At 34.3% G+C, this 25852-nt stretch overlaps 1 protein-coding gene across 1 annotated transcript; it reads left to right on the forward strand.

Annotated features, from left to right (window-relative positions):
• Window positions 1-471: 471 nt before the first annotated feature.
• Window positions 472-24131, forward strand: LOC135206046 (sorting nexin lst-4-like). The gene is given in 13 exon segments (XM_064237236.1): window positions 472-607; window positions 6589-6750; window positions 7042-7251; window positions 7752-7902; window positions 11319-11402; window positions 14426-14598; window positions 15385-15466; window positions 15469-15498; window positions 15721-15958; window positions 16863-17044; window positions 17216-17382; window positions 17963-18169; window positions 18390-24131. Coding segments are annotated over 13 exon segments (1749 nt in total). The 5' UTR covers window positions 472-592; the 3' UTR covers window positions 18438-24131.
• The last annotated feature ends 1721 nt before the right edge of the window (window positions 24132-25852 follow it).

Here is a 25852-nt window from a genome sequence, read left to right on the forward strand (position 1 = left end):
TTCAAACGACAATGCTCTTTCTGTGTCTGATGACAGTCATACTCACGGGAGAAAATTGACGTGAGTCATACGGTATAACCTTCAGTCAGTCATGACACTTGCTGTGAAACAAAATACAATTAAAAAACGACTGTAGCCACCCCCCTCCCCGAAGTCACATCTTGCCATTTATCACGACTAAATGTCTCTTGCATTCATTTATCTTGCCAGAAAAACGATCTCACCCGGCAAGATTTAATTATACGAGTTTTTAATGTTTATTTGTCTTTCCTCGCGAGCTCTTCGGCCACAAGGATGCGCTAATTCCGAGGTAAAGACAGTCCGGTTACCCCTTTCATTGTATGACTTAACGTCATCCCGGTAGATCGTAAACTATTACGGATATACCTCGTTAAAACTGGATATAATGGTACTGTTAGGTAGAGAATTGATATTAAAATAATTTAATTAACATTCGTTTGAATATAAGATGGGTTTTTAGGGCGAAAAAAGGTAAATTAATTGCATAGCTGGTAACTCGGCCTCCTCTCCATCGTCCATGGCGAGGGGAGAGCAGCGGATGTAACGTCATGTATGTGACAAAACAGTAAACATGGCTGCCGTTCAGGTGGGTTGGTCTTTTATCTCGCCTCGAAAAGGCGGTTGTTTGTCGCGTTATGGAGGTAATTTGTGAACTGTGGGGTACGTGAATGACTGATCTACCGTTGTGTTGTGCGATTAAGTGAGGAGTTTGGAAATTGTGAGCAGTGTTCGCCTAAATTCGAAAGTGATTTCGGACGTTCCCGATTTCGATGTGTTTTGGAGTGAAGTGGGCCTTTCGGGTAAAAGGACTTGACTGGTGTCTTTGGTGGTCGATTGGTTTAATATTGTTTTGGATTTTATTCGGTTTTTTATTTGATTTTAATCCTTTGTTTGGCCAGTTTGCCTTTATTTCCCATATTGGAGAATTTATCAATGGTGCCAACACTCGTACTTAGGGTAATCAAGGCTGCCTGTCATCACTGTACTTTTAACTTATCTTAATTCAATTTTAATTCAATCTTAACTCAAATTCAACCTAATGTTCACACAAATGTTGCACTTTATATTAACCTGATTAAACTGTTAATAAAACCTACCTACTACCTATCTGTGGTGTGATAGCCCCAAGCTATTCCAGTTCATTTTACGTATCCTAGAGTAGCCCTCTAATTTGTGGGAGGTAAGGTAGGATCCCCTCCCCCCACCAGAGCAATCCTTGGTGAGTATTCTATCCTATTTTGTTATCTACTACCTAGGTCAAAAGGCTGGGCCTGACCTGACCTACAGAAGTGTCGCAGCAACTACAGTAGTGTAGGACATGGTAGTTTCTCTCTCCCCAGTTGCCTGTGGTAGCTTACGTGCCTAGTATAGGCTTGGTCCTTGAAGTGCCTTGAATTATTTAGCCCATAGACTAGCTATTGGGGGAAACACTGCAGTGGATCCATCGTCAATGGGTGGGTCAGCCTTATTCACTCGATATTTAATTGTTGAAACAAGAATACAATTTCATCTTTTAAGCATACCATTCAAAAGATTGATGTTTCGTCAACATAATGTGATATATGGAAGCGCCATACGAACTAAAAGAGGCATGTGAGGTCTTCATAAAGTATGTTTTCAAGGCAGTTTTTAAATCCAATATGATGTCCACCGACTGAGGTGCCGTTCATAACCGCAAAGGATCCAACATCTTTCTCAGCCTTCCCAGCACTCATTTGAACAATGTTAGTGTATATACTATGTAACGTTTATTGATCTTACTCAAGATTGCAGTTGTAATCAGCCCAATAAAACTACATTTTGTTCTCTATATTAGAGAAAGTATGATAGTACTTCTTATTCCCTGGTGACAGTTTAAACTGAAATTCATTTTTACCTTGTAATTGGTGGTTTTATCCTTACTGCCATCACAACTGAAACTCCACAGTGCTTATTTTATTGTAATTATACATGTGTTGGTCTTATTTTACTCCAAATTGCACTTTAACTACGTTGCTGTTCCTGGTTCCTATGCGCTCACTCCACAAACACAGTTGCGGGCAGCACACAACTACACGGTTTATGAGGTGCAAAGCTTTATTCGGTAGATCTTATACCGCAGCGAACTAGACTATGGCAGTTGACGTTTTTCTATAGAATTTTACCTCCTGAACAAGAATTTAAAGTAATATTTTTTTGGCTGGCTGTAATTAACCTGTAATTTACCTTTGAACTCTTATCCTATGGTAAGGGGGACCGATGGGAATGCAATGCAGGAATTTGGGTGGGGGTAAAACACACAGGAGAATTACGCCTTAAACTCTATCCTACGGTAAGGGGGGCCGATGGGAAAGCGGGGTTGTGGGTGGGGTAAAACACTTTGGGGAAGGTTTTGCAGTGTTATTGTGTTATTTCCTCTTATTTATGACATTTGAAGCACAAAATACAAGCTGAAATAAAGCGATAAATAAACTGATAATGGAGCAATTACATAGCAAAAATCTACCTATTACTACTGCTATTACGACGCCAAATCCTACTGTGCATGCGCCATGTTATAGGAGACTAAGGAGAGCTTTTGTTTCAGTCACTGACTCCTTACCTATGTTACACTTCTAAGCTTGCCTTCCTTTAAAGGGGAGTATGAGGGGCTCCGCCCCCATGGTCAGGTAACATGTTCTTCTAGGTTAGGTTAGTATCATAACTTAAATGTTACTCTCCCTTCTGGTTACATATCCCATACCCCCTACCAGAATTCAAATATGGCGGTTTGTTTACATTTATTGACCCCGAACCAAAACTTCGAAGATTGTTCGGTCAAAGTAGACTGTGGCAGTCTACGTTTTCCTATGTTATTTTACTCGCTTTACAAGAGTTAAAGGTAATATTTTGCCGGTCGCCTGTAACTAATCTGTTATATATTTACCTTTGAACTCTGTATGTCAGTACATTGCACCCTTGTACCATCATGTAGTCTTCAAAGGTAAATTACAGTTAAATTACAGTCTGCCGAATAAATATTACTTTAAATTCTTGTTCAGTAAGTAAAATAACATAGGAAAACGTCAACTGCCATAGTCTACCGCGGAATGAGGGCTTAGAATTACCCTTTATTCCCTTAATTTTTTACATTACTCATTTAGTTTAACTTTACTTTGTTACTTCAAAATGTTTTTTTTAATTCATGTCTATTATCCCTTTTTTGCAACCAAATTAACCCCTGAAAAATTACAGATAGTTCTAAAGTAGATACGAGCAGACGACGGCAAAATCATTGTTGGCAATTTAGTGGTGCTTCACACATACGTCGATGCATTTACAAACTGTTTCCATGAATTCTAGTTGTTATAGTAATGCAATAATGATAAAATTGCTCTAATATGTGTATATACTACAAATAGATACGTTAATTTCACTGATTTCCCTGGTTTTGTGTAAGTCTTATACCCAGGTTTGGAGGATAAACACATACCAATTGGCAACGCTGATAAACAGTAGAAGAGCGCGAACAACGCCGTAGGTACTGTTCACAGCAAAACTGTTGATATATGAGTCGGGGATCTATTTACTTTTTCAATAACGAATATTTTCAAATTGATAATCATGAATGTTAAAGATTTATGCAATTCATGACCTTATACTGCTGTTTAACTATTTATTTAAATGATTATCTAGTGCACTCTTCTTCTTCTTTCTACTGAATAAAATCGTAGTTTCCTTGGATGTGTCGCGGTTGGTGTCATGTTGATGATTGTTGTGAAGAAAGTGACCCAACGTCTATGGGTACAAGGGGTGTGCAGATTTAGCACATGGAATGGAAAATTTATTGACACAAATGACTCCGCAAACATCGAGATGGTGTCAATCTTCTATATTGTTGGTGTTACGAGTAAAAATTTCGAAAGCTCATTGAGGTATGTTTGCACTGCACATGGCTAGACTTTCATTAACCTAACAATCTTAAAATTTAACCTTAATTTCTAACTTTGGAGAAAATTCGTAGAAAGGATAGTAGAGGTCTCAAGCTGTTGCTCTCACCACCAATGACTCGTGACTGGTGCCCATCTCCGGTGTCAGGACGTGTTGAAGTACTTTTTGGAGGGTGGATCCACACGTGGTGAAAACTGGATCAGCTAGCCCAGTCGGTTGTTTCCCGTAGGCCAATTCATTTCAGGCCTGTTTGTTGAATGTTTGTATGAGTGCTGCTGGGAATGAGATTTTTATTTTATTTTTAGTTTGGCTATCGGTATCACCTGTGATTTAGACTATTTCTTAATGGAGGAAATTCTGTAGAATCCTTTTGGTCCGTTTGACAAACCTGGTATGTCATTAGGTAACTAAAAGTTTTTTTTTTTTTTTTTTACCATATAATTCTTTGTCAGAACTACTATCCCAACTTCCTATAGTATTTTTCTTTATTTTCCCTAAAATGTCTTAAGAAAACTTTACCAGATGTAGCCTAGCCAATAGAATGATTGTCATTTAGATATATTTTCTTTAGAGAATATAAGTCAGGTGAATGATAGAATTACCATATTATCAATAAATTGCAGACTGTTTGAGATCTAAGCCCATTGTTAGTGGTTAGAAAGTGCTCATTAACTTTAAGAGCATTGTAACGCATGCATAAAGTACTTCTTCAGTCTTTTGGTTTATGTTACATGATAGTTTGACTTTATCCCAATTTTCCGTACCAGAACTATTTAGTTTTACTATCTGCCATATATATAAGTAGGGCTGATGAAATTGTGTGAACATGTATTTTTGTATGCAAAATCTTGGTGGTGTTGATGAATTTGATTACCGTTACCTATTGGGACAAAAAAGATGCCATGTTAGGGGGAAGATATGACTGTCACCTTACCTGTTGGATTTGGTGTACAAATATCTTTCACCATTGTGTGGCATTGTTGGTCAGGTTATTTGAGCAAACTTTCAAGCGAAAAGTACATTGGGTAACTGGCGAAGTCGCTGGACACTTCTATGTTTGGTTGTGCCATTTCACACAGTACTTTGATGTAATGTTCTATTTTGAGCAGATTGAAATTTTGTAGCTTCCAGCAACTGGGATAAAAAGTGTATACATAAAAGCCATGTAATTCCAAGATTACTAATAACTTTTTGAGCAAATCTGGTTTGATATTCGTCGCTATAAAAAGTTTCATGGAAGTAACGTTACGACAGGCGAGATCTAGACGCGTGTCGCACATCCAGTACTCAATTATATCCGACTTGTGTATTTTAACGTCATTGTGTATTTTAACGTCATTGTGATGGGATGCCAAGTCAAAGTTATCTCATTTTACTTGAAATGCAAGGGCTTTGCAAAAACAAGTATGGTGTGAGTGATATTCTCCTTTAATTTTTTGAGAAGTCAGTTTCATGTTTTCTTCAACATCTAGTATATTATGCACATGAGTTTTGTCAGCCAATCCATTAGTTTTTATTAATTATTGCTTTTGAAATATGATAGTGCACACGTTATATAATCATAGTTAGACGAAAGTTATTTTAGTCAGAGGTGTTATGAATGTAATGCAATTCAATATATTAATTCTTGAAAATATATTTGTGACACGTCTTTATTATTGTTTAATGGATTGGTAAGCGTTCCATGTAAATTTTTAAAAGCTATGTACTAATTTAGCTATGTCAGTATTATTGCATACAAAAGTAAAAAGCATTGTCACTAATTCTTTATCACTGAGGGTGTATGATAGGGTACTATCACTAATTGTGTGGTTAACATAATGGGTATTCTTCATGTAATGCAAACACATTAATGTACATTTTAGTATTAATTTTCTCAAATATCTTTGATGTTAATGATTTCAAGGACTGGTTATTCTTCCATTGTCTTTATATTCGGATAGGATGTGAAAGATGGCTTTGCAAGATTCAGTACATTGTAACATAAGACAGAATCCTTATAGGTTAAACTAATGACTTGGCAATTCTAAACTTAACTTGAGAAAGACCACTCACGGGTTATGTAATACGTACAGTACTCGACTGCCACCATTATGTACCCATGGTATTGAAAAGCTTAATTTTTTTTTCAAAGGCAAATTTCCAGTTTTGTTACCTGATTGATACTGGGTTCTCAATTTTAATAATTAATGCTATGCTGTTCACGTATATATTTTTATTCCTTGTGTTTATTTTTATTTATATAAGAGCTTCAGTGACCTCTTCAATTTTTCTGCTTTTTTGGGGGGCTTGCAGTACAAGCCTAGAGGGAGGTTAAAAGAAAGCACTACTTTGCGTATAGGGATTTGAACTCCATGTGATACCCTAATTATATTGCCATAAACACACAACTAACCAGGTAGTAGTATAGTTACAGCAGCCTCTCTTTGTGTATTGGTTTGATACCCACTACAAATGTAGGAATTTATCATGTAATTATTTTCTACTTAGAATGAAGGCTTGTAATAATAAGTGTACATATCCAGAAAGTGAGGAAGGTTATTGTAGCTATTAAATCTACCAGTAAATCTGTACCTGGTGCAGGGGACAGTTGTGTCAACTTATCAGATAATTAAGAATATTTATGGAAGTAAAATTCACACGGTGTCACTTTTCCAGGTGCGGGCATTGTACAACTTTGATGCTCAGCCAGGCACAGGCGAGCTAAGCATCAAGGAAGGAGAACTGTTGACAGTACTAAGAAGAGATGTTGGGGAAGGTTGGTGGGAGGGGACTAATTCACAGGGGGAGGCTGGGCTCTTCCCTGCAGCCTATGTGGAGGTAGGTAGTGTATTTATGTGCTAAACTTATAAAATGTCAGTATTTTAATGACAACATTTTCGTCCTGTTAAAATCCTGATGTTGACTGCTAATAAATTTGCGTTTCAGTACTGAAGTTTCACTTTTATATGTATTTGACACTACACAGGAGACTTAGTTCCAGTTCTTGTTTTAAAATTACGAATCAAATTTATTTAGTTTTTGCCTGATGGCCAGAATCAGGAATGGAACTCGCCTTAAATCTGGGATACTTTTAGTTTTCAAATCTCAAATACTTTTGTCATTTTGCAGGATGTAGTATCATCAACGCCGCCGCCAATGCCCCCTCCACCTCTGCCAGCTGAGTATGCTAACACAGGATCTGAATGGAGTGATGGGTGGTCTAGTTTTGGTGGTGGTGGCGGTGGTAATGGTGGCGGTGGTAATGGTGGTGGTGGTAATACTTGGAATACAACTGCGCAGCCTGCTGAAACCGAAGGAAAAAGACCTGTATCACAACAGGTTAGTATTTTAAGTTAATTTTCACATTGCTAGATTTGTAGTAGTATATCCTCCAGTGTGTTCTGACATCTAATCTATGATCTTAGCTTTATTCTTGAACTTGTGATGAATTTCCCTATTTCCTAGATAGAAATTAAAAGGTTTTCATGGCTTACATTCTCCATTTTAATACATTGTTTTCAGGTATGTCATCCATAAGTTCTGCAATATTTTTCTTAAGTTAAAGCTGTAAAATATACTTAGAAAATGCTTTTAACATCAGATTTGTTTCCTGTTACAGATTCCCAATTTGCTTGCCCTTTAAGTTAATTGTTTAAATGGAGCATTGTTCTTCCCAAATTAAGAGACCATAGTCAGAACTGTTCTTGGGTGAAAGGGAGAAAAGAAAGCATAATTTGTATGGAAAGCTTCCAGAATAACTCAGCCTAGTTGCACATCACATCATTAGGCAAATCAAATTGACATGTGTACCTGTTTTTCTTATTTTGTTTTGAACCCAGATGAGCCAGGACGATGACTGGGACGATGATTGGGATGATGATGATTCGGAAACGGGGACAGGTAGTATGAATGGAGCCGGAAATTTTGGTCTGCATGCCCCCAATAGGGCTGCCAGGCCAGCAAGTAGTGTCGGAGACATAAGTACAGCAGGTTTGTTGGTGGCCTAATCTTGTTTTAGTATGGGTGTGTGTGTGAGGTTGCATTTTAGTGCCTGTTATATGTATGTAAAATATATTAGTTAAATTCTTAGTTATACACAGTGTTAAAGCCTAATCTATCATATCTATGGAATGCTAGAATGCTGTCTTGTTTCATGCATTTCGATGAGTAAATAATTTCCGAAGATAACTTTTAGAATAACAAAGTGCATCAGGCATTGATATGTAAAATGACATATTTGAAAATTGCATTGAAGCTTACTGAATGGAGTTTACTGCATATGTATGGGTATTTGGTTTGTTTTAAGTTCACGATATTAGCTTTTTTCTGTTACTGGAAAAGCATCTGTATTAAAGGTATTAAATTACATACTGAGGTATTTGCAGTGTTTTTTTTTACATAATGGAAAATTTAACTTTTTCAAATATTAGCTAAAAGTAGAAATATGATGAAATGATAAATGCTGGAGTGTACATAGATAATCAAAGTTGATTGCCATATTTATTTAAAGTTTTTGTCAGACGTCTCTTAAGGAGAAAGATGGTTTGATAATGCAAGATTTTTGTATATTTAACTTATGAGATCCCTTATTTCTCAGGCGTTATTTATTAGCCAGACATTTTTTCAAAGGAATTTAATTTTACTTCCAAGGTTTGTGAAACTTGGGATTGTTGAAATTAATTTTAAGTGTGTCTAATTTCATTTACTTTTTGCTTGGTTTCAAATTTAATTTCATTCCCGAAGTTTTCTCTGGACTATGTCACATTTCCTATATCATACAGAGTATTACTTGCGTGTCATGATTTAATTTTCAATCATGGATTTCCCTTCCAGTGAACTGGAAATGAATTTGCTAGGTAGACCCTATACGTAATGTTAAAGTTTAAACATTTATTTCTAGTAATAATTACTGTTGAGGGAAAGGGCTAGCAATATAGGAATTCGTATAAGGTTGTTGAAGAAATTTAAATGATAGTAATTTTGAGTGCTTCTTTTGTAGAATACTTCAAGTACCTTAGTGATGTCTTCCCACTTTCAGTATTTTCATTTAAAATAATTTCAGTCCAGTAGTAAAACTTGTGTTTCTTCTCTTTGTACTGTATGTGTTAGCTTTATGAAATATGATTTGGCCAGTACTATAAATTTGCCAAGTACTCGCCAACAACTTTTGTAAGGACAAACATTCACAGTAAACTACGTACTACAAGAATGCCAGATTGAAAAGAGAAAATTGTCTGTTAGGTTTAGTTTTTTTAGGTTTAGTTTTTATTTATAAAACTCTACAATTTGTGTATCTCCACTTTGGAAGCTTTAAATGCAACTGTCAATATGTCACCAATGTTGAAAACCCAAGGTGCACTGATATAAAAAAAGATTGGTGTAAGTATATGTATATACTGTAGTTTCATTCATAAGATTAAAAGTACATTCCTTTTTTCTTGTCTGATATTATCTAGAATTGGGGATAATTCTTTGAATGGTAAATTCAGAACTTTAGATTGACACCGATTCATGATGCTGATATGTTTTAAAAAAAGTTGAAACATGCACTTTTGTTAATGTTTTGGTATTATATTGTGTACTTTGGAAATCCTGTGAACAAGGAATTTTGCTAGTGAAAGGAAGAAAGATTGTACCTCACTCTAGGGTACATTATGACCTCTGCACCAGAATCTAAATTTTCTCTGTAGGAAAGTTATTTAATTTTTTATATTATAGTTTGAAAATAACTGGTACAGCTGATGTCATAAAGCCATTATTTGTCATAGTATTGACTTTTATTTCCAATATTCAAGAGACATATTCTACCTTGTATTTCCAATATTCCAAAGAGAATTTTGAAGAGCAATCGCTCATGTGCAAGGTGCGATTAAAGTGTAAATTTTAAATTTTTTAAATAAACTATTTGCTGTCAGGTAGTACTTGAATGAATGGCAATTCCTAATTTACTACAGTGGAAATTAACAGGTTCAAAGGTAAAGGTAGTCTTCCTTTTTAATGTTCAAGCAAATAGAACACTTAAGTTGGTTTTTTACTTGACCTGTACAGAATTAAATAGTAAATTAGAATCCATTTTCGTGCTAAGTTTTTTTTTCTCTCTCTCTCTCTCTCTCTCTCCGAATTGTGATTTAGAACTGAATGTTTGTCAAAGTTAGGAAAGAATATGGGAATGTACTTGATCATTATGAAACATTAATAGTCTATAGAAATTAATACCTGTTCATTCTGATAATACTATATAGATTATCAAGATAAAATAAACTAAAGTACTATAGTTTTTTAAAAAGTATACATTTGTCAAGAAGCATAAAAGGAATTTTTATTTAGCCTCTTGAAGGCTGTAATATTAGTATTACCTGTTTGCTAATTGAATTTTTTCACTGCTATACTTGCAGTTTGCTGTCAGTATTGCCTGTTTTTCCTTTTGTTTGTTTGTTTTGGTTAGATTTTTGTGCGTTAACAGTGTATGATGAGACTGCTCTCCTGCCGTGCAGTGGTTTGATTTCATTTATTTTAATCCTGGCAGAAATACTAATGAAAATAGATGTTTCATATACTACAGGTGAATGATGCCTGAATAAAAAACCATGTAAAGTTTTCTCTGCCTTTCTAGCAGCACAGATACTTGAGGTAATTGCACTCTTTTAAACTATGTTACTAAGTCTTAAGCCTCAAATGAAGCTTTTCTTGTATAATAAAAATCACTGCTCCTGCTGTAGGGTGCTCTGCTTTGCACTGATAGTAGTAACAAGAAGTAGAAACTAGGAACATCCATCACGTGAAGGTAACGGACATTCAGCGAGAAACTTCAGTTGACACAATTTGTGAGCTAGCATTTCATTACAGTCGTAATATTGTGTGTCGTGGATGGCGACTTGTCAAAGGACTAAGGACTAACTATGAGTGGGGTGCTTCAAGCAGTTGTTGAATTTGCTGGTGGCATTGACAATGGTTTCAAGCTGCAGTTTTGATTATTGGGCTAGATGTATTTTGAAAATTTTGCGGGTCAGATTTTTAAAATAAATTGATAATTAGATATGGTTTAGGGACGAGGAATTGATTTAGTCACAGAGGGAACTAGAATCATAAATGTTGAAGTTTGAAGGACTTGACAAAGTGCAGACAGTTGAAAAAAAAAAATACCCAACACAATCTCCACTTTAGGAACACTTTTAAAGTAAATAGTTTCCTATGTTAGAAAAGTCTTCTTTTTTCCAGTTAGGAAATTTGATTTAGAAATGAGCAGCACATACTTTGAGAGGAAAATTGAGGTTCATTTCTTGGGGGTAGGGGACAGGGTGATTTTGTTGCATTCGCTACTGCTGACAACCTTTGGCTAGTGATGATGTATGTGGGATATTTATAGTTTCTAAATTATATCTTGCTTGGTGATGGGGTGGTAACAGGTCGAGATGGTCGTGGGACTGTCAAGAAGAGCCTCAATCGCTTCTCCAATCTTGCTAAAAGTGGTGTGGAAGACTTCCTTGTGGGTGAGTAATGTAATTATTTATTTTTATTTTTAACTTATGATTAATAAATTTTGCATGCAATAGTGTTATGTTTGGGTCTCCTATATTATAGTTATGTACTTGTCCAGTACTGTTGTGCATACTTGTAGTATATATTGTAGATATTGTATACCATCATCTTAATTTTGCAATTTATGTTTAAGTCTGTATCTTTGTCTTGCATATCACCACAAGTGCTTTGCATAGGCAATTAAAACCAATTATATACATACGTATTGTAGCACATAAATATAGGTTCTTATGAACCAAAGACAGGCTGTTATTTTATGTAAACTACAAAGCTGTACAGAAAAATATTTCATCAGTTTTATATCAGAGTCTTTGCTGATAACAGATTGACATTTGGGCGGCAAAACACGTAGAATATAATATGTGTAAAGTTAATATTTGTACATTGTCTTTATATATACCTCACTTTTACACCTTGCTTATGCTTGCATTTTACTCATCCCTTCCATTTTTTCTGCTTTTTGGGATTGCTACAGTAAGGAATTTGCCAAGGTAAAAATTCTCCTAGGTCAGTTGGTACATGAACCTTTTTAATCGGCATCACCCTTTGCTGCTGCTGTACATGTACCTGTATTAGTCATATGCCTCTTAAGTATATGTCCTCTCCAGTTCTACAGTTAAGAATTAATCTCTTGTACTCCTCTTTTGGGCTTTGCTGGTTGGGAAAGGCCTTGCAAGTTTCATTCATATGTTTACATTGCTTGTATTCATGGTATAGTGATGGTAAATTTTAGTATCAAAGATATCCTATTAGATATCAGTTTAAAATTTATTTTCACATTTTTTTATGTCTTATATGCATATGGTGTTTTATATACTTTTAAGATGTTAAATGTCGTCAAGTTTGTCATCACCAAATAAACCTGTCTCTTCATGCAGTAGTACAAGTATTTAGTAGAGGAGTTTGATGAGGGTTGCTCTTTTCAGGTGAAAAGAGATTGTCAATGTGAAATTACTCTAGGAAAGAGGGCAAAAGAAAATTGTCATTTAAATTATCTTTGCAACTTCATGATAACGCTTCTCAGATTTTAGAGGGAATTGGAGCGAGTTTTGTGAAACTTAATCTATACAGATTGTAAATTTAACTAAACCAAAATCTTATATACCTATGAATTATCACTATGTGGTGAAAGTGTAGTTGGTGTGCTCCCTGGTGGCAATGCTTATATAATTATGTAGCCACGCGTCTTTTAAAGTCATTTGTGACTGGATAAAGCATCATCTACCTTTATTACAAACCAATGCCAGAGATAGTGGCAAGCACTTTTTTTTTTCATTGTTGGTCATTTTTCCCCACATCCTTGTTTACTATTACACAGTTTCTTTGTAATTTTATTTTTTCAGCACAGTCTGCTGCTGCATGAACCAGTGCACTGTGCCACTTATGTTATCAACATTCACTGCCAACTAACCTTACTAGCCATGATACTAGAATAGCGTGGTATATTGAAGCTTAAATTGTGAATGAGCTGCAGCAGCATCATTGGTTTACACTTAACCAAGATCAGAATTATCAACAAATCATCTTTGTCTCCATACAAGGTATTGTGGCATTGAAGAACTGCCTCTATAGAGCTGCATTCATGCTGTTAACATAGTGTCAAATGTGACCAGTTCTCATTATGTGGAGAAATCCCTATACTGGTTGGCATATTGTTTATTATACCAAAAAAGTACAAGCATATTGGGGGGACACAACCCCCTCTCTTGGTTGATTGGCAGGTATGGTCAGACAGTCCTAATACACAGTATGCATATTTGGTTAGCTCAGAACAACTTTAATTAAAAGTTCTAATACTAATCATTCATTATGCTTAAAAAAGTCTTAATGCCCTAAAAGTATAAAATGCCATTACTCCCAATAACAGGAAGGGTAGGTTAATGTGCAAGAATAAGTGCAACTGCAAAAAAAGGAAATTTTCATCTCGAGTAGTTTATTATCACTAGTTTTATCAGTACGGAAAATGTTTAGTATGTAAGGGAGGTATGGAATATTTGGTGTATTAATCATATTTTTTGTACATTTTCTCTTCAAACCAGGTTGTTTTATAAGGAAGTGTTCCACATGAATGTGAATCTCATTTATGTAATCTCACTATAAGTACTGTGTATTTTGTAAGAAGCAGTAATTTTTTTAGTCCTATTTTCTCATACATTTTTTCCCCTTTCACCAAGGTTTATAAAAATTTATTTCATTCTAATACTTTCTCCACCCACAGTCATTCTATTCTTGTTGTTTTCCCCATAATTTAAAACTTAATTTTCTCTCTGGCAGTTTTGGCTGAGGCCAATGGAAGTGGAGAATACTTATTGTTCATATAAACCAGTACATAAAGCAAAATTTTGACCTGTTAAAAGTGAATTATCGGGATGAGAACCAGAGAACCAAGACAGTTGAATATCTTGGCTAATGCTTGAAGAACAATACTTTTTCTTTGGAAATGACAAACTTGCATTTTATTGTATTTAGTACCTGTCATAGCAATTTTTACAGGGTTTAGTTTTCTGAAATGCTATGAATACTTAAATGGATGTGTTAGTAAACATTTCCTTGCAGAATAAAATTTTTGTAATCCCTCTACAGCAGAAGAGGTTTTATCTATGGCCGTCCTCTGGAAAGTTGCTTTGTTATAAATTTTATGCTCCCAGAGTCAGAATTCCTGGGGTGATTATTAACTTGTTAATTAATGTCTGTGTAGTACATTAGCAAGCTTTGGAGAGTTACATGGGTACAGACTTAAACAATGTCAAGTCATGATTTAAATAACTCAAGTCAGATACAAGCTATGCTGCGCAACTATCAATTGATAATTGTCACTTAGGGAATTGGTCTAGTTAAGTAAGCAATAATGGTTGATTTCTAGGGAGTATGTGCTAGCTTATATTTAGAGCCCATTCTCTCTAAGCATCAGTGCAAGGTAATATTGTTGTTGATTTTATTTTGGAAAGTACGTAGTTAACACTTAATTTTTCAGGTGCTGGAAAGGCTTCAGTGGATGAGAAAGAGAAGGTGTTTATTGAAGAATTTGGCAATGGCCCCTGCTGGCGGGGCAATCCACATGAATTTACTTGTGCCATCTCGTCTCCCAAGAAAGAATCAAAGTTCCATGGGATGAAAAGTTTCATTGCTTACACAATTATGCCTTCAGTGAGTATCATGGTTTTTCTTACTCATTTCACTAATAAACCTGAATCCTTGTTTACCATTCTGGAAAACCAAGAATGTTAACAGTTCTTATTCTGCTTCCCAGTGCACTAGACCTATGAAATGAAAGTAAGTAAAATGGATGCTAAATATATTTGACTACAAAGTTCAAAGATAAATGGTTTAGAGTCCATTAGGAAAATCATAAGTATAGTGCCTCATAATTCACACGATGACCAAAAATACACCCACTTGGGGAGTACAATACATTTTATGGTTTACTGCTTCAGTAACGTCCAGGTATTTCAGAAGCCCCATAGGTGCCATAGATCTTTTTAAACTTATAATTATTAATTACAGGTGTTTGGAGAATATTTATTGATCAGTTTACTGTACAGTTTCCACATTGCTAAGAATACTTTATAGTTTCCACATTACTCTCCTCCTAAATGTTCATGGGGTTTAATCTGAATTATTTTTCATCTAGTGTGAATCAAAATAGACTGCATGTTAAAATAAGTTTGTGTTTTATCTTGCCTTGAAATATAAAGATTTATATATTGTTTTGTAAGGATAAAAACACCAGTGGGGTTTCAGTACAATAATTGGAATATAAGGCCTATAAAAATTTGAAAGGTATCTTATTTCATCTTCAGTATTATGTTTGCAACTGTTGAGCTTTCCACACAGGATGTTCATTTCTTCCTTAACAGGAACTGTGCCAAGTATGTCCTTTTTTTAAATTTTTTTGAGTAAGTAGATTATACCTTAGATGTTTTCTCTTTACAGTTTTCAACAAATCCAGTGTCAAGGAGGTACAAGCATTTTGACTGGATACAGGCCCGACTCAGTGATAAATTTCCTCTGATTCCATACCTCCATTACCAGAAAAGCAGATATCAGGTGCGTTAATGAATATTCTCTCTCTCTCTCTCTCTCTCTCTCTCTCTCTCTCTCTCTCTCTCTCTCTCTCTCTCTCTCTCTCTCTCTCTCTCTCTCTCAATTTAGTGGATGTTGGTTCAATTGTATGCCTGACAAGAACTAGAAATATTTATTAAACTGTCATAATTTAAACCTAATTTTAGTCAGTGTACTTGATCACTGTATCCTCTTTTGTTTGTGTAGGCCGTTTTGAAGATGATCTAATAGAGTACCGAATGACAATGCTGCAGTCGTGGATAGATAGAATATGTCGCCATCCTGTGATATCACAAAGTGAAGTCTTCCATCACTTTGTCACCTGTCCAAATGATGAAAAGAAATGGAAAGCGGGTAAAAGAAAGGCAGAGAGTGACAAGCTTGTTGGTGCAAACTTCTACTTGGCTATTGAACGACCAGACCAATCATTGGATGTACTGCAGACGTAAGTGTTGTGCTGAGGTTACGTTTGTTTAATTGGTCGTTCTGTCGTCTATATGTAGTGACAGTAGTGTGTTTCTTGCCATACATCAGCTATATAATCAACCTTGTTTAAAGACGTATGTTTGTGAAACAAATCTGTTAAAAAGAAATTTTATCACTCATTAATTTTGTCAGTAAAGCCAATTATTACATCTTGAAAAAGAGTTGATCTATGAAGTATCTAGCATCTCTATTAAAAACAACCCTTTTGGACTTGCACAGAGGGAGTTCATTTTGCTACTAATATAACAAAATAGTGGAAATTGGAGTAAATTTGAAAGGACTGGGAAAAAGACAAAGGTGTTGGTTAAAATAATTCAACTGAGTAGTTTACTGTAATGCACGTTGAATGTCCAGAGAGGACTGCTGTGAATAGAAATGAGTCACGTGTACACATTTATTTTAGGGTTTGGTTGCCAAACCATGTGGTGCAACTGCTAGCGTGACTTGAAATCTACACAATGTTCAGAAAATATCTTATAATTTTGTGTTCAAGTAATTGTTAGTTGTAACTATTTTGATTTTTTTAGAACAGTAAAAAGTGTTGTGGTTTCTAAGTGATCATTCTTTGATTTTTTGAGGTAGGGTGGTTATTTTTCTATGTAATGTAAAGTAATTTAAAATTCAATACTTAATTGGGCTTTTTGAAGGTTTTGTTAGTAAATGAAAGCTTAAATTAGGGTTCTAGAGGCTAAAGGGATCATATAAAAATAATCAGTGGTCCCACTTCTATGCAGAGTAAAGTTTTTTGACAACATGAACTCTCATTTAGTTATGTAAATTATGTTAAGTTTTTCTGTCTTCCCCAGAAGTTCTTTTATCACATTAGCGTATGTTATGAAGCTAATGTCTTGTCTGATTTTCAGGGAAAATAAACTTGAAGGCTATAACCGATTCTTTAATAATCTGGATGAAGCTGTCAAGTTGCTTCAGAACACTTGCATTGACCAAGGAAAGAAACATCAAACTGCCTACAAACGAGAATTCAACAAAATTAGTCATTCCTTTTCGAAATTGAGTCGAGCATTTGATACAGATCCATCTAATTGTGAGTATACGTTATTAACCTTGTACCCTTAGGGGCATTTGTTTATGGTGTTGTCTTATATTAAGTATCTGTATTTAAAATTTGTGACAATTTTAAAATTGTTTATAAAGAAAAAAAACTGCTCCTAAGCATTTGCCTTATTGTAGGTAATAAATATTACAAATTTTTTAGGTGCACCAGAATTGACAGAAGCTATACATAGTGTCAGTGAAGCATACTCTGACATAGGAACTGTTTATGATGAGGAGCCTAGACATGACTGGGACCCTCTGTGTCACCTTTTGTTTGAATATCGAGGACTTATTGAGGGATTTCCCAATGTCATTTCTGCTACAAAGGTTTGTGTGTTCATTTTACTGGGATGTTAATTTTTTATATAATGTATATACATATATATGTACTGTACCTACACATAGATATTGTAGTCATTGGATATCATTGGTGTTAGCATGGTGTTACAGTTAATTGTCACTCCTCAGAATATTATTTAATCTGACCATTAAGTTAATATTTCTCAAAAAGATAACCATCCTGAAAAATTAAACCTCTGTGTTGGGGTGTGATTTGGAAACTTAACCTGTCTTGTAAGGCGGAAGAACTAAATGTTGAACTACCAAGTAGGTCTTGTGATCTTTGATAAATTGGCTATTACAAATTTGACTTTATATAATTTAAAAGGTGTTTAAATGTATGCATATATAATTTGTTTAAATGTATTCATGTATGTACAGTATTTATACATAAGTGCCTGTATGATGTTTGTGATGGCCCCATGTGAGACTAGATTTTAAATATAAATGGACTGGTGATGCCATTTTAACTAGAGAAGTTAAAATGGTAATAATTTACTTCTAATACGATTAACGTATGTGACACTCTGAAATGGAAAGTTAATCATCCACTTTTATATTAAAATAGGGAGCCATTGCAAAGAGAAGGCAAGTTGAAAAGGAAGCTAATGAAGGTAGGCTGGATCACGATCAGGTTCCTCCAATGATCAAGCGTTCTGATACAATTGCTTACGCTTTACATGCAGAAGTAGCTCACTTCCATCAAGAACGAACCAGGGACTTCAAGAAAGCAATGGTATCTTTCTTGACTGAACAAATCAATTTTTATCAGAAGGTAAGTTTTCATACTGTTTTACTCTGAACTGACAGTTACTACTAAGAGGTATAAAATACTCATAGGGCTCTTATCAGTAAGTTTTCCAGTTATGAAAATAATTGCATTCATCAGCTTAACATAATTCAAAATAGTATTGTTGTAATACATAATGAAGAAAAGCTGTAGAACAGTTTTTGAATTAGTCCAACTCAGAAAGCCCCATTCATAATTTTTTCAGATTACCGACCGACTACGAGAAAGCCTGGAAGCCTTCAATAATGTATAATCGATCGTCATTTTTAGAATTTTGAGAATTTAAGGAGGCATTGTAAAGCCTCTTACTGTTACACAGTACCAAGAATTCCTTTGTTGTTTTTAAGATGATTTGTTTCGATTGTTGTTAATTTAAACAGTAAATGAGATGGATACTTCACATAGCAGAAAATTAATAAGGTTTACTGGAGATCAGGTAGTGTGTATTTAAGTCATTCAAAGTTTACTCTTGATTCAGAATTGGCCTGGTAAGTTTTTTCTTTATTTTCATGACTAGGAAATCATGTACTTAAAATTTTTACGTGCTTATTGGCGCTTTTGTTGACATAAAAAGCAGGGATGAATTGAGGCCATTGAATCTGAGTTGGTTTTTATCTGAATTTTTTTTTTATTGAAGTTCTGCTATGTGGAGGACATTTTCATGGCTGCATATGCTCAATATTTATAATTTTGATGATTGAGCTTCATAGGAGTGATTTGTTTGTGACTAGATCTTCTTTGAAAAGTGGCTTAAAATCAGAGAATGGTGCTGTTCATAACGAACTCCTACATTATTTTAGAAGACAAATGAAAATTATTGTAGGATTGCTGTGAATCAGGTTAAACATTTTAGAAAATTCTGTTATGCTGAAAGTGAGCAATTGCTCAGCCTTGTGTTTTCAGAATGAAAATGAGAATAGACAATTTAGTTGTTTAACAAGGTTGCCTGAAGGGTACAGTTGTGGTGTAACTCAAGTTTCAAGTCTTAACAACATCAATTATAAGCTTTTTTGAGATACTTGATGCAGAGGCCATTACGTATTTTTACCACTTCTAAATTTTTAGTCGTACAAATTTTTAAGACTTGTATAACCATACCAAGCATACTTTTACAGAATACAAGATTTTACACTTACACAGAACGATTGCGCAGAATGAGGGGTAAGGATGTAGATTCCAGTGAATTTATCATAAGATCTTGAGAATTTTTGAGAAAGGAATAAGATTATACTTTTAACACGTCAGTGGAAGGAAATGAACCATAGGAGTTGCAATGTCATGAATTTCAGAAGCTACTGCCAAGGTTTAGAATAACCTGTTAGTACAGAATCCCATCCAACTTCAACATCGAGTTTGTTGTGTATTTGGTAGTAGTATATTTTAGTCTCCCATGTAAAACATAGAAACACTAAGGCTTACGGATGTGATGTTAATTAAACGTGTGACAGCAGTGAATATTTCCCAAAATTCCTCCATTGACATGCTCAGTAATTGTCTTGCTCCTCTTTCTTATTATCCCTTGGTTTATCTAGTCTGGAGATGGGTTAGTTTATGTGCAGCATGCAACAAATTAGAACCTTGTAAGTCTCTAGAACCTAATTTAAGACACTAAATGGTAACAAAAATACTCTTTAATACCCTATGCGTTATAAAAAAATATTTTGTTGAGGAGGAATGGTCTCCTACCCAGTCATTTCATATAAGTTAAGAGGTGTGTACGGTGGACTGGAGCATTTCCACTATTTTGGTTTAGTATTTAGCACTTTCAGTATAGAATAGCTATTAATTTGAGCTTCAATCATTTATCAGGTTAATATCCACCCCATCAAGTTGTAATGGCTACTTCTTGGGTGAGAGCAGATTCACTGTAAAAAAATTAAGGCAAAAAATTTCACATATACAGTACTGAATTGTATGGAAGATATAGTTGGTTTGCTCTTTGATGTTCGGCTGTTATAGAGTTTTTTATAACTGAAAAGTGATTTATGCAGGTCACTGTTAATTGACAGTGTCACAGAAAATGCATCGCTGGTCTTCTATTTTCTACAAAGCCTTTAGATTTATCCTCATGATTTATTGTATATTAAGCCATTATCATATGTACCTCATTGAATTTTGTCATTCAGTGGTATACCCAGATATATATAATCATACATTCCCACAAATTTATGTAAAATGCTAAATTGCTCATGGTATTCAGCATCATGCAAACTGTTTTGCATAAATTAGTAGTCATCAACCAATAATGCTCTATATACAAGTGAATTTCTGCTGTTAGAGTAGATCGTCATATTCACTTCTTGCAAAGTGCTCCTTCATAAGATTAAATTTTTAGATAAACCTTTTTTGACAGGAATTTGTACAATCTGCTAGACACAACTAAGAAAAGCTGAATAACATTATTAAGTTAAGAGGGTAGGTATTTGAACCAAAGATGTGTGTGATAACATTCTAAAAGTCTTGTGTGATTAAATTAAAAATTAATTTTTCTAAACTATTAAACCCATGCCATAAAGTAATAGACCAGGACATTATATTGGGAAGGAGAATTGCATATCTTCATTTCATGATTGTATGTTGCTGGACTCCCACTTCTAATTTGAAGGTTTGTTAATTGGTCTGAAATCACCCATACTCTATTGTCTTATTTATGAATGTTTGAATTAAGTTTGTTGACAGTACTGATTTCTATGTGTAGTTGTAGAAACACTTCCTTATACACCTTCATGCTGTATTGTATGTCTTGTGAAGTGTTGATTTTAGTCAAGTGCCTTAATATTCATATACTTAGCTTTTTTATACATTCATTAAACTTTCCAGAAATCCTATGCTTGTGAAGATCTAGTGAGGCTCATATTTATCAGTATTTTATGTTAATCTAAATCTGTGCAATCTATATCTTGGCTTTTAATTGCAGGATCTTAATTTGTTTTTAACTTTTTCACTCTAATCTTAATGGTGATGAAGAATTACTGGAGAAAGATATGCAACTTAATGTAGGTGTATTTATTTTCCTTTAATGACTGTTGCAGTGGATAGGGGTTTCTTATTCTTCTGCATTATTCCTAATCTCATTAAAGGTACTATATGAAGTTTCACCAGTGTTTATAAGCTGGACAATATTGCTTTTGTGATTTTGCTTTGCACTATTTTATATTCACTTCATATTTTATCATTTAGTAATATTTAATGTTTCATTGTTTCATATTGTATATTATATTTAGTGCTTTAAAGTGTATCGATGGATATTTAAGGGGCCAAGTTTTAATAATGAGTTTTAAGTTGATTTAGTGAACCCAAAATGTTCCCTTACCTCAGTACAATTGTTCTCTTGAGTTATTTTGTAATAGTTATGGAATCGGCATCAGTGAATGGTCTGTAATTGCATTGGGGTCAGGCTGAATATTCCACTCTTGACTGTTTGGTCATGTGCGTTGTGATTGAGCATTCTGGTTTCCTGGATCCTTTTGTCAGGTCTGTATGAAATTTATAAGTTCCTATCCGCAGAAACATTAATTTTACTAGAGTAATATTCCTCTTCACCTGTTGTGAAGAGGACTTTTATCAGAATTCTCTTTATAATTAAAGCAAAAATTGATGTGGTTCCAATTTGGTACAAGTGAAGGAAAAATCTTGTTTGTTGGAGTCTTATTTATTTATTTTTTTTGCAGAAAAAATGTATATGTGAGCAATACTTGCATGATTTGATTAGTCTGGGAAGTCTTGGTGCTATGAAATGTATATTGTGAATTAACTGTATTTCAGCTCTCATGATTACTGTATACATTATTGATAAGTAATGTTTTCCATGAAAGGTTAGGTTGTATTTATTTTTTTTTTTTTTTACGGCTTTGCTAAATTGGCTTTATTATTCTTGGTCGACGTTATGTGCAAGAATGTGTTGGGTTTACACTTATTTAAACCATCATTACTTGCAAGAATAATTATTTAAACCATAATTACTTGCAAGATTAATTATTTAAACCATCATTGCTTGCAAGATTGTGTTGGGTTTATAATTATTTAAACTGTCGTTACTTGAACTGTGTGTTGGGTTTATAATTATTTAAAAAGTTTTTTTTTTTTTCTTAATCCGATACATCCACAGGAGGATTTTTCATTAGTGAAACTTGGCAATCAAGATGGCAATGAAGTTACCCATATTTTTTCATTTTTATGTTCCTGTTCACTTATCAAAATAGTATATTGAAATTAGTATTATGGAATATATATATATTTCAAATATCTTAAGGGAGAACTTCCCATACAGTAGTGTGAAGTTTAAAAAGTCAATACATTGGGCTATTGTGGCTCTCACATTTATATTTTCATTATTTTTAGAGCAGTATTGATTTTACTGAAGCTGAAATGAGACGCAATTTCTGATGCCTTCATATGAAGTGAGAACAAACTGTTCCTGCTTAGAGTTTTTGTTAGTGGAGAGACCAAAACATTGTAGTACAAATCCACTGTTAGAAGCAGTGGGCTAGTCCTTAGAGGCTACTCTGTACTGGTCCTAGGTGAGTTAAATAAGGTAGATAATGATTGTACCGTTGGACATTGTGAAAAATTTAAAAGCATTTTTCTAAATTGACAGTACTGCATAGTAGTACGTACATATAAATGTGAGAGTTGGCTTTGAATATTTTGTTAAATGTGCCAGTATGACTTAAGAAATCAACAATGCTTTGTAGTTCTAAGAGTACTAAAGCTGATTTTTTTTTTCAGTTGAATTTTTAGATTATGTACATAATAAAGAGCTATATACACATTTTAGTATTAAATTACTTTAGCTAGGTCTTACAGAATTGCCTCCCTAATCCCTCGATATTTTGTCTCCCAAGAATTCAGTGGTTATTTATGCAGGCCATTTGTACCAATTAGGTTTGTTGTTTATAATGCATTTGGGGTTTGTTCCTAAGCACTAGGAGGATTTTTAACAAATTGCAAAGTCAGTTTTATTGTCATTATTCATTTCAATTAGTAAAATATATTTCAGTGCAATTAGACAACTAGAAAACTTAAAACTTTTGTATATCATAAGTAGAACTACTTTCATATATCACAAGTAGAACTTCTAAGATGAGATTAAATGTCATTGGTCTCGGTATTTAGTGAGCCGAGAGGAGGAGCTCTTTACACTTGTGCAGCTAACTGCTCCAATAAAATTTGAATCCAGTGAATATTGTGAAACTGTTTCAATCTTTATTTTGATTGCCAAACACTGCTCATAACTTGTGGTACAGTAAGATAAGTATATTTTCAAATGTAACATTGTAATATATTAACTTTTTAATTGTTGTGATATAGGTTGTTAATTGAAACTAAAACATAAGCACCTATAAACTTAAAATTAAAAGAACCTCTTGTTGCATACAATTTTACTGCAAGCAAGAATTCTTTACCAGTTAAAGTGAGAGAATGCTTTCAATTCATATTAAGATAGTTTTGAAACTGTCGAAGTATGAGTGGTTTTGGAGGTTGATTTTGCCGTGTATATAGACAGGGTGGTGCACTGAGCCTGTTTCTTGACTAATAACTGAATAAATTGTCATTTACAAAGCCATAGGGAATTGCAAGAGCTTTATACAGATGTATAGCCCATGAAACTGTGATGAAAGAAACCTTTTGATGTACTGAATGAGTCTGTCCAGCACAAACTGGTACATTGTTGTCAAGCAGCTTTTCCATTTTAATAGACGAAACATTTCGGTGTCAGTAAGACCGCAGCTTTTATAGCTACTATATATTTTTTTAAAGCTACAAGACGGTTTAGAATTTTGATAGCACTAGATCTTCCAGTCATGTTAATGTAATTCTGTTAGATTGTAAAGCACTGTGCTGTAAATTATGTAATTAATTTCATCTGGTATATATAAGTAATGTAAACTGATAAAAATATTATGCTTCGAACTGTGAATATATGTAATAAAGTTTTGTCACTATATTTTGTCCAAAAGTGTATTTATGAACCTTTCTAACAATTCTTTGTGCTCAATGAAGGTGGTTGTTTGATGCTGCCAACCACAAGGTACCGGAGATTGTGAGAAACAGCAGTGATGAACTCATGGCGGCTTGAGTATGGTTTTTGACTTCACTGCCATATGGTGGAATGTCCATTGGTTTTGAGTAGTCTAGGGTCCATTTATTGGTAGACAACCATTAAAGGCACTAAAAGATTTATGCAGAGGCAACCTCATCTGTCAATAAGTTCTGAGATGGGCATGTGACATTGGAAACTCGTGTTCATGATTAGGAATGCTCCTGCTTTCAGGTTGTTGATGATTAGGGTGGTAACTTCTGATCACTTGATCGAAAAAGTTGATGGCAAGGTGCACGCACAACTGTCAAAAAGAATTCATACAGGTTAAACATGACCCTCATCAATTTTTATCTCATTTCTGGGGGTAGGAAATTGGTCCAGTTAGTCATGAATATGTTAAATTGTTGTAAACATCAAATACAGTAGTCAGGATGGCTCCTAAGGTAAATATAAATTTTAATTATATGATTTAAACTTAAAATCTTAAAGACGACAACTTTTGCCAGCCCTATAAGAGCTTATGATATTTTTAGCTCTTAAGGTCTGGTCAACCACTAAAGGACTGCTATAAAAGTGCTATCTAATATTAAATAAATTGGAAAATTGACATTGGAAGTAAAATTGTAGGTTCACACTGAAAACTATGAAAAAGGAAGAATAGCCGGGAAAACATTGTAAGTATTAGAGTATTTAAAAAGAACTACTTTTGCTTACCAGACATATTAAGTAGAGATAATTTGCTAAGTAAAAAAAAAAAAATTTAACCCCACAATGTCAAACAGAAGCTATCGGAAACATCGACCCCACACAATTGGGGAAAAGATGGAGAGAGAAGAATAGCCCACGTAATAGATAAGCACCGCTACATTGGGTAAGGCTTCAAGAATAAACATAAGTAAACCAAACCTTAACATGACTCAAATATGAAAATTACAATGCCTTTCATAAGGTAAACTCGCAGTGAAGAAAGCTTCTGCAAAGCAGAATTTAAAGGCCAAACATGTAAAGGGGAAAATGGAAGGAAATAAAATTATATAAAACCATTTCTCTTTATTCAAAGAATTGTTCATTTAACATTTCAAAAATGCCCACTTGATCTAAGTACCCTCGTCCTTGTATAAATAGGCAATGTTCTTCCCCCAACAATCCCTCAATCTTTCTTTTTATAAAAAAAAAAATTCTTTACCCACTACCACCTTTACACTTAAAAAAAGGAAAAAAAATCATTCTTCCCATCCATCATTTTGGCATCTTTCCCTCATCTTAATATACCTTACACGCTTCCCAAAATTACCAAGGGATCTACTTAGCCCTGTCAGTACTGTCATAATGTGAACGAGTGTTCACTCCTTACAACAAATAAATTCTTCGAGTGAACAAGTGAAAAGCTGAAGTGAAGAATAACGTTTCCCATTTGCTAAATGGTTTCATTGTTGTTGTTGTTATTATTTTGTTCTAAAGGGTCCACAATAATAGAAAGTGTAAAAAGTCCGTGTATAATTTTGAAGACTTTACAGAAAGCTTTCGAACCCTTCCCTGGGTTCATCTAAAGTCCAAAATCATTTTGGACTGAAGATGAACCCAGGGAAGGGTTCGAAAGCTTTCTGTAAAGCCTTCAAAATTAT

The sequence above is a fragment of the Macrobrachium nipponense genome, chromosome 29 (assembly GCF_015104395.2).
Source record: "Macrobrachium nipponense isolate FS-2020 chromosome 29, ASM1510439v2, whole genome shotgun sequence".
Classification (NCBI taxonomy): Eukaryota; Metazoa; Arthropoda; class Malacostraca; order Decapoda; family Palaemonidae; genus Macrobrachium; species Macrobrachium nipponense.